The 15,650-nt window shown below is 39.3% G+C and overlaps 1 protein-coding gene across 1 annotated transcript in view; it reads left to right on the forward strand.

The window, feature by feature from the left end:
- The window catches only part of CTNNBL1 (catenin beta like 1), a 177,131-nt gene that overhangs the window by 92,755 nt on the left and 68,726 nt on the right, over positions 1–15,650 (forward strand). Inside the window, exon 11 of the mRNA NM_001261665.1 lies at positions 15,467–15,648. Within this exon, the coding sequence (NP_001248594.1) occupies positions 15,467–15,648 (182 nt within the window). The remainder of the gene's footprint in view (positions 1–15,466; positions 15,649–15,650) is intronic.

Here is a 15,650-nt window from a genome sequence, read left to right on the forward strand (position 1 = left end):
TAAAGAGACAGGATTCCACTATGTTACCCAGGCTGGAGTGCAGTGGCTGTTCACAGGAGGCAATCACAATGCACTACAGCCTTGAAGTCTTGGAATATGATGATCCTTCCAAGTAGCTGATATGATAGGCACCTGCTGCCACACCTTTAGCTTTTTATGTCATTTTGTGTTACATGTAACTCTTGTTAAGGACACATAACTGTGTTTTTTAATCCAGTGTGAAAGTTTGTCTTTCAGTAGATGAATTTAACTATTTGATTTTATTGTAATTACTATTATGTTTAGCCCTTTTCCTGTTTATTTTGTTTCATGGTTTCCTTGGTGGTTTTATTGTGTTTTGTCTTATCTTTTTTCACTTCCATTATTTTCCTCCTCCTTTGGAGATTTGGAAAATACTATTCTTTCTATTAGTGATTACCTTTAGTTTTTTAGAAATGTGGCTTTATTTCTTTGTCTATGAACATTTGAAATTGTTTCTAGTCCCTTCAGGATCTGGCCTCTGCCTCATCCTCCTGCTGCTGTCTCTCTCATTCTTTCGTTTCTGCACATTTACATTCCACTCTCTAAACCAAACTATTTTAGATCCCTTGACACATTTTGTTGTTATTATTATTTTGATGAATCTCCTTTGATGTTTAGGCTTAAACTTCTCTAAGCAGCCATTTTCTTCCATGTCACTTCCCCCATGTCTGTCCTCACATCCCCACCCCTAAGTTTTGAAGGTTGGGTGATAGCATCCTTTGCTTCCTCTGTCGGAGCACTTTCCACGCCACGCCTGGTAGGTCGCACAGCTGTGTCTTCAATTGTGAGCAGAGACAGATTCTTCTTCCTCTTTGTATCTCCAGTACCTAGCAAAAGAGACACATTTGGTTTTCTGTGGACATTTTCTAAATTAATGAGAAACATTTTGCTGTTCAGAATCATTGGCCCAAGGAATTTCTGGCAAACCCTGTTCATAGACCCAAAGAAGGAGGAGTAAAAAGCCTGTTGCCGAGAACTAGTCTCTTGCCTGAACATATTTAGTTCTGTTTTCCCTGTCACATTTTTCAGTGCATGGAGAGCACAAAACAGGGCCATAGTATGGTTGTAATCCTGATCTTGAGGCTCAGGGGAGGCTAGGAGTCCACTCGAATCGGGGGCTCGCTGCCCCGTTTGGCCTGTGCCCATGCTGGGCTTCCGAACAGAAGCTGCACAAGCTCCACAAATGAGCTTATTCCCCTTTGCCTCTCAACTCTCTTCTTCCATTATCCTCCCAGGTATTTAGGGTTATTTTGGGTTTTCAGTTCTTATCACCTTTCTTCTCGAGGTTCAAAGAAGTTCTTCATGCAGATTTGTAGTCTCTGAGCTTTCGTTTCCAGGAGCTGTTTATGAAGCATCATACCCACTCGCCCTTACCTCACAGCCCTCTCTCCTGTAGTTCCCCTGTCACCCAGATGACTTTTCTCCATTCCTGTGTTCAGACTGTCTAGATTTCACAGTGCTTGACAGAATCAATAAGAAGAAAAGCTTTCTTGTTTTTCTCTCTTTGCCAAAGGACAGATGAAGACATCTTGGAAGAGAAGAAAAGATTGTTTAGATGATGTTTAAAAGTGGAACTAGTGCTGTGAAGAAAGCAGTGGGTAGCCGTCCTAGAGTACAGGAACCAAAAAAAAGAAAAGAAATTTCTCATTTGGTCACATTAGTGTTTTGATAAATGAAAAGAAAAGATGAGGTAAGGGTGGAAGACACAGAACCTCTCAAGCAGTGGAGAACCGTGTACTGAAAGGCAGAGAGGACCAGTTTGATAGTCAAGAGTTAGGTTACAGTAAGGATGTTTGGATGGTCTTTGGCAAGCAGCAGAAGAATTAACATATGAACATGAACCACGTGGTAGTTTTATAGTCTGGGATGTTTGAGAGTAAAATAAAATTCAGGAAAGTCACAATTTATTGTGCTGTTTAACAAAGTGATCAGATTCATCAGATTCAGAGGTTCCAATCCACAAAAATAAGACAAAATTATCCTTACTTGGGGTGGCCATTTTAGAATTAGTCAGGAAATGAGGATGGAACTGTAACAGTGCCCTTACTGTCCCCGGAGGGAGACTGGTTTGCCATTTCCGTTTCTTCGTTACAGATACCTCTCTTTGGTAAGATGGTTGCTACAAATAGAAGTTCCAATATATCAGGTTTAATTATAGCCTGCACTCTAAATCATTTGCTTCTTGCCACCACAAAGCACTTTTTAACAGTATGTCCTTGTATCAGAATACTTCAGTGTTCTGTAAGGAGCAACAGAGCCAGTGGGAGACAAAAGAATTATATTGTCAGTTTCCTTGAAAATGTTGACATGAAGCTTATTACTTCTGCTGTAAAACCCTGTTCTGGTTAGAAAGAGAAGAGACCACTGTGATCCCAGGGGATGTGTACAAATGCAGCTTTGGGTTATGTAGAATAAATACAGTGAACCGATCTTGGTTATTAACTGTAAAGGCAAAAAGAGAAAAAGGAGGATACACAGCCACATCTGTTCCAGGAACCACCAGTTTTTTTTGTTGTTGTTGTTCTAAGGTTTTCAATAAGATTTTCCTTAACCTAAAGAAAAATGTCTCTGATAAAGAAAACAAGTAAAATGGCAATGGTATAATACGTGCAGGGTAAGTTTTTGCAGGCCCAATTCTGGACTGTGAGCTTGTGGCAAAGCATATAGATAGGCCCGCCTGGGGAGCTTTGGACTTTTATTCCCTTGTTCTTTTCCTTACTCTACTTTGTTTTTGTTCCTAATGAACATCTGAAGGTCCAAACTATATTGCATTTTATTCTTGTCATCCTTTACAGTTTTTCAAGAGCTAGAGTCTTTTCTTCTAACCTCTAGTCTGCCAGGATTCAAGTGCAAAAGCAAAATAATAATGGAAATCTTTTAGAAGTCAGCTGTGCTTCTTGATGGGGCCGTATACAGGTTGTGTTACGAGCTGCACATGCAGATCTTGCTTGTTCGTCTAACAAGGAGCATCCTCTTTCCTCTTCAAGCTTAATATTACCATTCTCCCTTAGATGGATAGTAGTAGTTTGCACCTGTTCTCTAGGAACCAGAAAAATACTCCAAAACACAAAGTAATCCTACCAACAGTCCTCCAGGCTGGCATTACGTTTTAATAAATGGGAAAGTGCTGTGGCAAAGAAGGCAGATAAACTGAATCGAGATTACCTGGCAGGAAGTGGTGTAAGGCCTGTCTAAGCTCTGCCATCAGACCTTATAGCTATTCATCATTCCAGTGTAGTTTAAATTGCACGTATTTAAAGTATACAATTTGGTGAGTTTTGCAATATGTATAGACCTATCATACCCCCACTGCAAGCATGACAGTGAACATATTTGTCACACACAAATGTTTCTTTGTGCCCCTTTGTAATGCTCTCCCCCTACCTCAGTGTCTTCAGGCAACCATTGATTTGCCTTCTGTCTATTACGTATTAGTTTGCATTTTCTAGAATTTTATGTAAATGGAATCATACAGTATGTTCTTTTTTTGGTCTGACCTATTTCACTCACTGTAATTATTTTGAGATTCGTCCATGTTGTGTATCAATAATTAGTTCCCTTTTCACTGCTGAGTAGCATTCCATTATATGGATATATTGCAGTTTGTTTATTCACTTGTTGAAGGATATTTGGGTTTTCAGTTTTTTGCTCTTATGAATAATTCTGCAGTGAGCTTTCATGTGCACATCTTTGGGCAGACATTTAAAATTGCTCTTAGGTAAATACTTAGTTAAATTGCTCAGTCATATGTTGGGTATACAGTTAACTTTTTAAGGCACTGCCATACTGTTTACAAAATGGTTATAGCATTTTAAAATCCCACAGCAGTGTGTGAGAGTTCCCGTTGCTCCACATGGGGCAGTATAGTCAGTCTTTTTTGTCTTAACCGTAGTTTTAATTTGCTTTTCCCTCATGACTAATAATGTCAGGTATCCTTCATGTCCAAATTTGCCATCCATATATCTTTTTTGGTGGTGTCTCTTCAAATCTTTTGCCCATTTTGGGGGGTAAGGGGTTATATGTCTTATTGAATTTTAATAGTTCTTTATATATTATATGATTTATATCAGATGTTATAGATGTACCCCCCCTTACCCCTAGAATGCACAGCAGAAGTTGAGCGGCAGATGAGCGAGCATTACTGCCTGAGCTCTGCTCCTGTAAAGTCAGCAGTGGCATTAGATTCTCATAAGAGTGCAAATCCCGTTGTGAACTGCGCATGCGAGGGATCTAAGTTGTGCGCCCCTTATGAGAATCTAATGCCTGATGATCTGAGATGAAACAGTTTCATCCTGAAATCATCCCCTGTCCTTGTGGAAAAACTGTCTTCCACTAAACTGGTCCCTGGTGCCAAAAAGGTTGGGGAACACTGATTTATATCGTGTAAGACCTACATGTTTTACAGATATTTTCTCCCAGTTCATGTCTTGCTTTTCATTACAGTCTTTTGGAAAATTTTCAGTTTTGATGAAGTATAATTTTTTATTTGTTCCAGTAGTCTTTTTCTGTTGGTGTCATTGAAGACATTTATTCATTTTGTCTGTTGTCAAACTTGTTGGCAAAAAGATGTTCATAAATATTCTCTTATTATCCTTTTAAAATCACTAGAATCTGGATTTGATGTGCTCTTTCTTATTTTTGATGTTGGTAATCTGTGCCTTTTTTTCTGATCAGTGTGGCTAGAGGTTTATCAGTTTTATTGATCTCAAACTATCAGTTTTTGTTTTTGTTGTTTTTCTGTTTCTGAGTTCAGTGATTTCTGCTCTGGTCTGTATTTGTTTCCCCTCTCTGTCTGTGTGTGTGTGTGTGTGTGTGTGCGCACGTGCACACGTGTGTGTGTGTGTGTTTGAGATGGGTTCTCGCTATGTTGCCCAGGCTGACCTCTAAATCCTGGGCTCAAAAGATCCTCCTGCCTCAGCCTCCTAAGTAGTTGGGACTATAGGAATGCATCATGATGCTGGGCTTTTAATCTTCATTATTTCTTTTCTTTACATTACTCGGTGTTTAATTTGCTATTCTTTTTCCTGCCAACTGCTCCAAAATCTGAAACTTTTTGAACATCAACATGATTTTCAAAGGAAATGCTCATTAGAGCATTTTGAATTTTAGATTTTCTGATTAGGAAATCTGATTAGGGATGCTCAACCAGTATAATGCAAATATTGCAAAACTGGAAAAAAAATATTGCAAAACACTACTTATTCCAAGCATTTCGGATAGGGATGCTCAACCTGTAGGTGTTTACTGCTATGAATTTCCCTCTGATTGCTACTTTAGCAATGTCATATGGATTTTGATATGTTGTATTTTTATCTTTATTCAGTTCAAAGTATTAATTTCTCTTCTGATTCATCTTTGACCAATGAGTTATTTAGAAGTATGTTGTTTAGTTTCCAGGTATTTGGGAATTTTCTAAATATCTTTCTGTTACTGATTTTGATTTTTATACCATTCATTGTGGTCAGAGAACGTACTTTGATTTGAACCTTTCAAAATTTATTAAGACTTGCTTTTGGCCCAGAATACATTCTTATGTTGCTAAATATTGTATACTTGAATATGTATTTGCTGTTGTTGGATGGAAAGGTTTATAAATGTCAAATAGGTTGAGTTGCTCTTCGTGTTGTTCAAATCGTCTATATTCTTACAGATTTCCTGTCTTATTCTATCAATTATTGTGCGAAGAATATTGAAACCTCTGACTATAATTCTGGATATATCTATTTTTCCATTCAGTTCTATCAGCTTTTGCTTCATGTATTTTGAGTTCTTTTAGCTGCTTAAACTTTTAGGATTATATGTTCTTTTGTTTAATCGACCCTTTTATTATTATGAAAATGACTTTGGTTATCCCTGGTAATGTTCTTTGATCTGAAATCTACTTTGTTTTATATTAATATAGCCACTACAGCTTTCTCTTAATTAGTGCTGACGCATGGTATCTTTTATCTTCTGTTATGAACTAAACTGTGACCTTCCCCCCCACCAAAATTCATTTGTTGAATTTGGAGATAAGGCCTTTAAGAAGGTAATTAAGATTGAATGAGGCCATAAGAGTGGGACCTTAATCCAAAAAGACTGGTATCCTTGTAAGAAGATGAAGAGGCACCAGAAGTACTTGCACACACCTGTGGGGTAAAACCTTACAGGAGTGAACTTCTGTTTCTGTCTCCAGGTTTTTATGCTTCTGTTGTCATACTTTTTTATTTCAAAATGTTATTAGCCCTGTTATACATTGTTACTTTTGTTTGAGTGGTCAAATGGTCAGTTATCTTTTTTTTTTTTTTTTTTTTTTGAGACATAGTCTCACTCTGTCGCCCAGGCTGGAATGCAGTGGTGCAATCTCAGATCACTGCAACCTCTGCCTCCAGGGTTCAAGCGATTCTCCTGCCTCAGCCTCCCAAGTAGCTGGGACTACAAGTGTGCACCACCACGCCCAGCTAATTTTTGTATTTTTAGTAGAGACGGGTTTTCACCATGTTGGCCAGGCTGGTCTTGAACTCCTGACTTCATGATCTACCTGCCTTGGCCTCCCAAAGTGCTGGGATTGCAGGCGTGAGCCACCGTGCCCGGCCAAATGGTCAGTTATCTTTTTAAAAGAGATTTTCGAAAATAAAGAGAAAAAGTCTTTTTTATTCACCCAGTTGTCATTTTACTTGCTCTTCATTCCTTTGTGTGGATCCAGATTTCCATCTGGGGTCAGTTTCCTTCTGCCTAAATGACTTCCTTTAACATCTCTGGTAGTGCTGGTCTACTGGTGATGACTTCTGTCAGCTATGTATGACTGAAAAAATATTTGCCTTCATCTTTTTCTTTTCTTTTGAGACACAGTCTTGCTCTGTCACCCAGGCTGGAGTGCAGTGGCGCAATCTTAGCTCACTACAACCTCTGCCTCCCGGTGTCAAGCGATTGCTGAGCCTCAGCCTCCTGAGTAGCTGGGATTACAGGCATACACCACCACACCTGACTGTTTTTGCTTTTTGCTTTTTGTGTTTTTTTTGAGATAGTCTCACTCTGTCACTCAAGCTGGAGTGCAGTAGTGCGATCTTGGCTCGCTACAACCTCTACCTCCCAGGTTCAAGCGATTCTTCTGCCTCAGCTTCTTGAGTAGCTGGGATTACAGGTACCCACCACCATGCTTGGCTAATTTTTTTTTTTTTTTTTTTTGTACTTTAAGTAGAGACGGGGTCTCCCCATGTTGCCCAGGACGGTCTTGACCTCCTGGCCTCAAGTGATCTTCCTACCTCAGTCTCCCAAAGTGCTGGGATTACAGGCGTGAACCACCATGCCTGACTGCCTTCATCTTTGAAATATATTTTCACCAGGTATAGCTTTCTAAGTCGATAGGGTTTTTCTGGGTGTTTTTGTTTTGTTTTGTTTTCCTTTCGATACTTTCAGTTGCTCCACTGGCTTCTGGCTTTCTTGGTTTTCGATGAGAAGTCTCCCATCATTCATATATGTGTTACTCTATATGTAATTTGTCCCTTTTTTCTGGCTGTTTTTAGGATGTTCTCTTTCTCCTTGGTTTTGAGTTTATGGTGCGCCTTGGTGTTTTTTCGCGTCTCTGGTGTTTGAGTTTTGTTGAGCTCTGGATCTCTGGGTTTATAGTTTTAATCACAGGTGGAAATTTTTCAGTTATAGGTGTATGTGTGTATATATATATATATATATAATTTATTTTTTATTTATTTATTTATTTATTTTTGAGACAAGGTCCCACTCAGTTGCCCAGGCTGGCATGCAGTGATGCAATCTCAGCTCACTGAAGTCTCTGCCTCGTCCTCTTGGCCTCAAATGATCCTCTCACCTCAGCCTTCCAAATAGCTGGGACTACACAGGCATGCCCCACTGTGCCCAGCTAATTTAAAAAATATATTTTTAGTAGAAATATGGTTTTGCCATGTTGCCCAGGTTGGACAGTTATAGTTTTCAAACATTTTTCCTGCCCCCATCTACCTTTCAGGAGTGTAATTATATGTATGTGATATAATTATAAATTATTATATAATTATAAATTGTATATTATAAAATGATTCCATGTATATTAGGCCATTTGAAATTTCCCAACCACAGTTCACTGATGATTTGTTCATTTTTTCCTGTATTCTTTATTCTTTGTATTTTATTTTGGACAGTTTCTATCGTTGCGTCCTCAAGTTCAGTCTTCCGTTTCTTCTGCAGTGTTAATCTCATCTACTGTATTTTTCCTCTGTAGATGCTCAGTTTGATCTTTTTTTCTATGTTTTTAGTTAACACGCTGAAGCTTTTCTCGACCTTCTTCATTTTATGTATCAATTGTAGTTATAATTATGCTTTTACTCTCTTTGTCTTCTAATTCTGTCACCTGTGTTATTTTTACTGATGATTTTTTTTCCCTCTCTGTGGGTCATATGTTCCTTCTTTGAATCCCTAGTAATTTTTAATGGAAATTCAAATATTGTGAATTTTACCTTGTTAGATGTTGAATTTTTTTTTGTTTTTGGAGGAGTATTTCTGTAAATGTTCTGGAGCTTTGTTCTAAGATAGAAAGTTACTTGGAAATAGTTTGGTCGTTTTGAGACTTACTTTTAAGCGCTGTTAAGCAGGACCAGATTAGTCTATGGCTAATAATGCCTCACTACTGAAGCACTACCCATCTTAATACTCCGCCAGGTGCACTGTGAATTAATAAGATTTTTCCACTGTAACTGGCGGGAATACAGACTATTCCTGGCCCTCTGTGAGCTCTAGGATTGTCTTTTCCTATTTCTCTTAGGCAGCTTCTCTCTGCAGCAGTGATTAGTTTCCTCACATGCTTGTGCTTGTCAGTACTGGAGACTGGAAGGGGCCCTCTGAAGACCTCTGTGCCGCTCTCTGCTGTAGTCTTCTGCCCTGTGAACTCTAGCTGCATTGGTCTGCCCGGACTCCTAGCTCTCTCTCCTCCCTTCTCCAAGGCCTGGAAACTCTCCAGGCAGTCAGTTGGGCTTATTGCATGTGTTATCCTCCTGATGTAAAGTGTCTAAAAAGCATTGTTTTGTTCATCTTTTTTTTTTTTTTTTAAACTTTCAGGGTTAGGGAGGATGTAAACCCAGTCCTTGTTACCCCATTTTGGCCCAGAGTGGAAGTGCAGCACTATATGACACTTTTTAAACTACATTTTCTTATTCTTTATTCCTGGTGGATAGTAATGCAATTAACTTTTGTGTATTGATCTTATATTTAGCAACTTTGCTCTATCACATATCAGGCATCAGTCATAACATTGTTATTTGTTGGAATAACAAGCCCAAAATTTCAAAGACTATCAATGACAGGTGTTTATTTTTTACTCATGGTTCATTCATCACTGGCCATCAGAAGCTCAGCTCTACACCTTCTTTATTTCAGGACTTGGGCTGAAGGAGCAGGGCTTCATGGTACATGCCTATCTCATGGTTCAGGGAAGAGACCACGTAATGCAATAAATCTTAAAACTTCTCCTCTGAAGTGCACGTTACTTACATTCACAGTTTATTGATCATACACAGTCACATGGCCAAGTGTGAGGTCTGTGGTGGCGGGGGTGTGATACGAGCGGTGATGTGTTGGAGCCGGCTCATATAGGTTCATGAGAGCTGATGGTGCACATCTCTTCCTGTCACTGCATTTGGTGATATCATATTAGTCACTTGAAATTGCCTGTGGTCATATTTATTATTTATTTTTTGTTTCTGTTTTTCGTTTTCCACCCACCCCACCCTCTGACTGTGGTCCTATTGATCTTACTGTCTAATTCATAGAAATCCTGGATCCTGTAAAGTGATCTTATATTTCAGGCTGTGTAATGTAAGTGAACTTTATCATGCACATTGTAAAGCAAACAAAATATGATCTCATGTGACATTATCCAGATTTCTTGCCAGGATTAGTTTTTGGTTCACAGAATCTTTTAAAGAACACCTTGTTGCTTTTTTTTTTTTAATTATTCAGTCTCCCTTGTCTGGGAAAGGAGAGGATTTTCCCTCTTTCATTTGTCCTTCAAGTAAGTTTCCTTCAGGGTCCTAGTCTTCTGTTCTGAATATTTTCTGTACCCTCCCAGGGTAATCTTATTCACACCATGGATTAATTACTGCACATAGATTTCATGACTCTTTCAAAATTTTGCCTATTGGTAACTTCATTCCTGGACTTCAGACATATAGGTTCAAGCTGGACATCACTGCCGTGTTCCACAGGCATCTCAGGTTCAATCAGAACTCAACCCTTTGCACCCCCGCCTTTCTTACCAGTCTTTCTGCCTCTAATATTGTTTCTCTCTTCCTTCTGCTCCCCTGTCCCCATCACTGTCCAACACACTGTGGCAAGCATAACCTTTCCTACACACAAAAGTCAGCCTGTCTTATGTTTTGCTGCTGCCCCTCTTACTCTATATTCTAGCAGTACCATGCTCCACTTCCCTGAATGTCCCATGCTTATGCGTGTCTTTGCATGTGCTCTTGTTTCCTTCTGCGTGAAATACCCTCTCCCTCTTTGCCTATCCAAGGAAAACATCCCCTGAAGCTTGGTTCAGGCATCATCTCCTTTGTGAGTCCTCCCTGACTCAGACATGGTCAGCCCTCCTTCCCGCATTCACTCTGCTTTGTATATACCTCCACCATAGGACTTAGCTTTTCTCAGTCTGCCTATTCTCTGCATGTCAGTCTCCCCTGTGGACCAGACTCCTTGGGAGCAATGAGCTGTGCCTTGTCTGCATCCTGTACTTAATATCTGGCACCTGCTAGCTACCTCATAAATATTTGATGAGGGAACAAATGAACAAAGAAAATCATACTCAGAATCTATGTTTATAGCAAAAGTGTTTTTGCATAATAAAGAAGAATAAGCTAATTAAAACTACAACAGAAAACGTTTTCTCCCGCATCAGAAGGCTCACTGTTAGCAGAATAGGGAGCAGTGGATGACTCTCAGCCATTTCCCACAACCCCCCAGTTTTATAGAGGCTGGCATTCACATTGGTCCTGGCGTGATCGACAGCCTGATGAACCCAGACAAGACTAAGATAAACTACTTGTCCTCCAGTAGAATAAATATTTCAAATAAAGTCAACCCAAGAAAGTCAGGCCAAACAGCTATTGATTGCTAAAAGCCTGAACTCAAGCCCAATGAATATTCCAAAGTTCACCTCCATGCTGCTTGCCTAAATGGTGATCAATATGCAATTACTGCCCCCTCTAAACGTGTCTTACACTGCCTACCTGAAGAAGGATTTCACTTTTAAAATCTTTTGTTTGTTGAATTTGCTTAGGCAGGAAAAAAAAAAAGAGAGACTTGGCTGCACCAGAGTCTTTTGAATTGTGTTTCAAACAGTTCTGTGTTATTTGTGAAATGGTTTGAGCGTATGCTGAATGGTAACTGAAGGTGCTCTATTTTATGACCGCCATTCATTTCAAGAGGCCTTTTCCTGAGTGACTAAACAATACAGATATTATATCTCAATTTCCTAAATTTTGCTCACATGGTTATCTGCCCTAGTCATGACCTTTATAAATTCAAGTTTGTAAGATGCTAAAATCCAGCTGCAGTGAAAACAAGTTTCTGTTGGAATTTTCATCTTAATACAAAAAATTCCTTCCTACTGAGTTTGGAGCCTTGTTTACCTGGCTTCTCATATTTAAGATTTCATGCTTTTCTGAAATAGGCCTCTTTCATACCATTGCCATAGTCAGAACCTTTGGTCATTTCTCATTTTTGTTGTTGCCAGAGTCTCCTAACTGTCCTCCCTTACCCCCAAGTGCTGTCATTCCCATCCCTTCTTCACACTGCTGCCGGATTAAGCCTTCTAAAATGTATCTGTCCAGGGCCCTCCCTTATTTGAAATTCTCACGCCTTCTCAACATCTACAGGATGGAGCCTGGGTTCTCCGACAGCACAGGTGGAGCCTGTCATGACCGTGTTCCTCCCCGCCTCTCCTCAGTTATCTTCCACCACTGGCCATTCGGAACTACCTCTAGTTCCCTGGCTGGCACGCTCCTACAGGCTGCACACACCTTTGCACGTGCTGTACACCCGCCACTCCCAACAGTGTCCTCGCTCTTCCTTCTCTGCCTGGCAAATACTCATTCCTTAGACTTGGTGCAGAAGTCACCTGCCATTTGGCACCTTGACTGACTTCTCCCAGATAAGGCAAATTATCTCCTCTTCTCATCATCTTGGACTTAATTTCCATTGCTTCAGACTTTTGAAAGCATTTTTATTTACCTCTTCTTAAATTGCTTAAAGAAGAGGACCTTATAGTTCCTAGCAGCTAGCATTATGCCTGCTGCATAAAGACATACACTCAATAGTATATGCCTTTTTTTCTTTGAAACTCAATAGTTGGATTGACGGGCATTTGTGAATCTTTGTATTGTTTTGATTGATCCACAAGGGAAATAAAGATGGGAATAGGTTAACATGAAGTAGGATGGCCAGCTCTCTCTCTTTGCCCAGGATTGAGGAGTCCTGGGATGTGGTACTTTCAGTGGGACAGTCCTAAGTAAACTAGGATGGCCTGTAGCTCCAAGGGGCATTGTCAGCAAGCTTTGTACCTACTCTCCTTTCCTCCACTGTTGGGACCCAGTCCTGGCTGGCTGGTCTGACCCAGGATAGCACTCTTTGTGAGCAGTAGCACTTTAATAGTACAGTGTTTTAATAGTGTTGTGTCTACAAAAGACTGTCCAAAGGGGATATTATTTCTGATTCCTTTTCTTCGGCTTTCACACGAGAAATTGGATGAAAGGCTCTGGGTTATTACCCCGTTTTTGATGAGTACTGCCTTCTCTTGCAAGACCAGTCACTTCCTTCCAGCTGTTTATTTCTCCCTTGTTTATCTTTGGTCTCCTCATCACCATTGGCTGTTCTTAAAAATAGTAGTTTAAAAAAATTTCGACCCGGCTTCCCTCTCAAACTGATGGGGTTCCTCCTCCAGGCTTTACTAAGGCGTAACCTACACTCACCCCTCTTACTTTCTCACCTCCTTTTACTTTTCGCTCCACTTCTGCCCTACCACTGCTTTCTGGAAGGTTGCTAGTGGCTTCCTGATGGTGGAATCTGGTGACCATTTCTTTTGCTTTTTTGACAGGCTGGAATCTCTTCAGAAACTGTCTCCTTCCTCTGACTAAAGCATGCCTTGCTTGTGTGCCCACTGTACTTAACTTATTATTTTGTTACCTAGTTATTTGTTCATTTATTTTAAATATTTACATATAGATTATTCTTTCCCCACACTCTCCCAAATACATGTAATTTGTCCCTCTCACTTTAATGTAACACATGACAATCTCAGAACCAACATGTTGAATTGCATTCCAGAAGTGACTCCTGGAATCACTTCTTCACTTGGATGCCTTCTAGTGACAGCCTTTGATACAGCCCATCTTTCCCTCCCTGAATGAATCTAGGAACGCTCTGCTCCTTGGTGTTCCTCAAACACATCAGTTGCCTGTCTACAGCTCATTTCTATTTCAGGACCTCTGTGCTTGCTGTTCCTCCTGTCTTGAATGTTGTTTTGCCCCTAAAATGTACATAACTGATTCATCTTATCACTCAGCAGTGTGACTCCTTAGGAGGCTTTCCTTAATAACTGAATCTAAGAAATCCACGCCAGTCATTCCTTCACATGGCCTTGTTTTATTTCCTTGACACTAACCATTAACAGGTATCTCAATTTCTCTTTGTCTCCTGCTGTGAGAATGTAAATTGCTTGAGAACTGGGACACAGTCTTTCCCAATCATGTGAGAGTTATCCAGTAAATATTTGTAGATTGAATAATACATGGGGAAAAATTATATGCTGATTTATACTTTTCTCTGATCCTTTCATATTACTTTGGTCTCCCCAGATTTAGCTTCTTTTTTGGAAGCAGAACCCATTTCTTACTGTTTTCTCTTGTGCCTACCACAGTGCTAAGTAGGTGCTCAGTAAATATTGCATATTGGTTTGGTTGGTTTATTTACCAGCGGTAGCAAGATAGGAAATAACTGACTTGCTTCTCTCTACTTCAGAGTATTTAAAAAAAAAAAATTAAGATTGTGGAAAAATTATAATCCCTAGGGAAGTATCTGCAAGAATAGCAGCCAGTGGCACTATTATTCTATGACCTTTTGCTTCAAGAGGAAAAACACCTTTTTTTTTTTCTTGAAAATAGTTTATCTTTTTTAATTCTACATGTGCATTATGGAAAAATGAGAAACTGAGATATAGGAAAAGGAAAAATAAGATGCAGGAAAAGCATCTGACACAACCCAACATTCTTTGATACCAATAGTTCAGCTAGGAATAGAAGAGAACTTCTTTAACCATTGATAAAGAGCTTCTGCAGAAAACCCATAGCTAACATCCTGCTTCATGGTGAAAGAGTGGATATTTTCTTCCTAAGACAAGGACAAGGATTTTCACCCTCATCACTGCTGCTGGGCATTGTCCTGGAGGTTCTAGCCAAGGCAATTAGGCAATATAATGGAATAAGAGGCATCTATATTAAAAAGGAAGAAGTAAAACTGTTTGCAGTTAACATAATATATATAGAAAATCCTAAGGAATCTACTAAAAGATTATTAGAACTAACAAACAAGTTTAGCAAGTTTGCAGGAAGTAAACCAGTTTTATTTCTATTCACTTGCAATAAGCAATCCAAAAATGAAACTAAGCAAACAATGTTGATAGCAGCATTATTCATAATAGCCAAAGGGTAGAAACAAACCAAATGTCCCTCAACTGATAAATGGACCAATTGTGGCATGTGTTATTCGGCAATAAAAAGGGATGAAGTACCGATACATGCTACAACGTAGATGAACCTTGAAAACATTGCCAAGGGAAAGAAGCGAGTCATAAGAGAACATGTAATATATGGTATCTACTTACATGAAATGTCTAGAATAGGCAAATCTGTAAGACAGAATGTACATCAATGGTTGCTTAGGGCTGGGATGGGAAGAAGAGGGTAGGGGGTGATAAGAGTAGGTGGTTTCTTCTCAGGGTAATGAAAATGTTTTATAATTGACTGTGGTGGTAGCTGACATACCTGTGAATATACTAAAACCCATTGAGTTGTACATTTCAAATGGTAGAAATTGTATAGTATGTGAATTGTCTCAATAAAGCTGTTAAAGAAAAAAGAATAATGAAATGTCTGTAATCTCAACATCATGAAATAATCTCTTATAATTTTAATCTCTTTCTTTCCAGTCATTTTTAATGTACATTTTTCATGTGTAATTGTGGTAATGCTTCATAAAGAATTTTGAGTATTGCCTTTTGTGTTTATCATTCTGACCATAAGAATTTGTCCACCCTATTGTAAATGTCTTCTCCTAATGGTTAACAAGTATGTAATATTTCCATTTAGATATACAATGTGTACGGCGGCAAATACCTTTTTTTTTTTTTCCTAAGCACTATAATTTCGCCATGAAATACCTCATCTGAAACCTCTTTTGTTCACAGGGAAAAGAAGATCTCCCGGAGCAGTGCCCTGAAAGTGCTGGACCATGCCATGATTGGCCCCGAAGGCACAGACAACTGCCATAAATTTGTTGACATTCTTGGCTTACGAACCATCTTTCCCCTCTTTATGAAATCTCCCAGGAAGATCAAGAAAGTGGGAACCACTGAGAAGGAACATGAAGGT

Source organism: Macaca mulatta, chromosome 10 (assembly GCF_049350105.2).
Source record: "Macaca mulatta isolate MMU2019108-1 chromosome 10, T2T-MMU8v2.0, whole genome shotgun sequence".
Classification (NCBI taxonomy): domain Eukaryota; kingdom Metazoa; phylum Chordata; class Mammalia; order Primates; family Cercopithecidae; genus Macaca; species Macaca mulatta.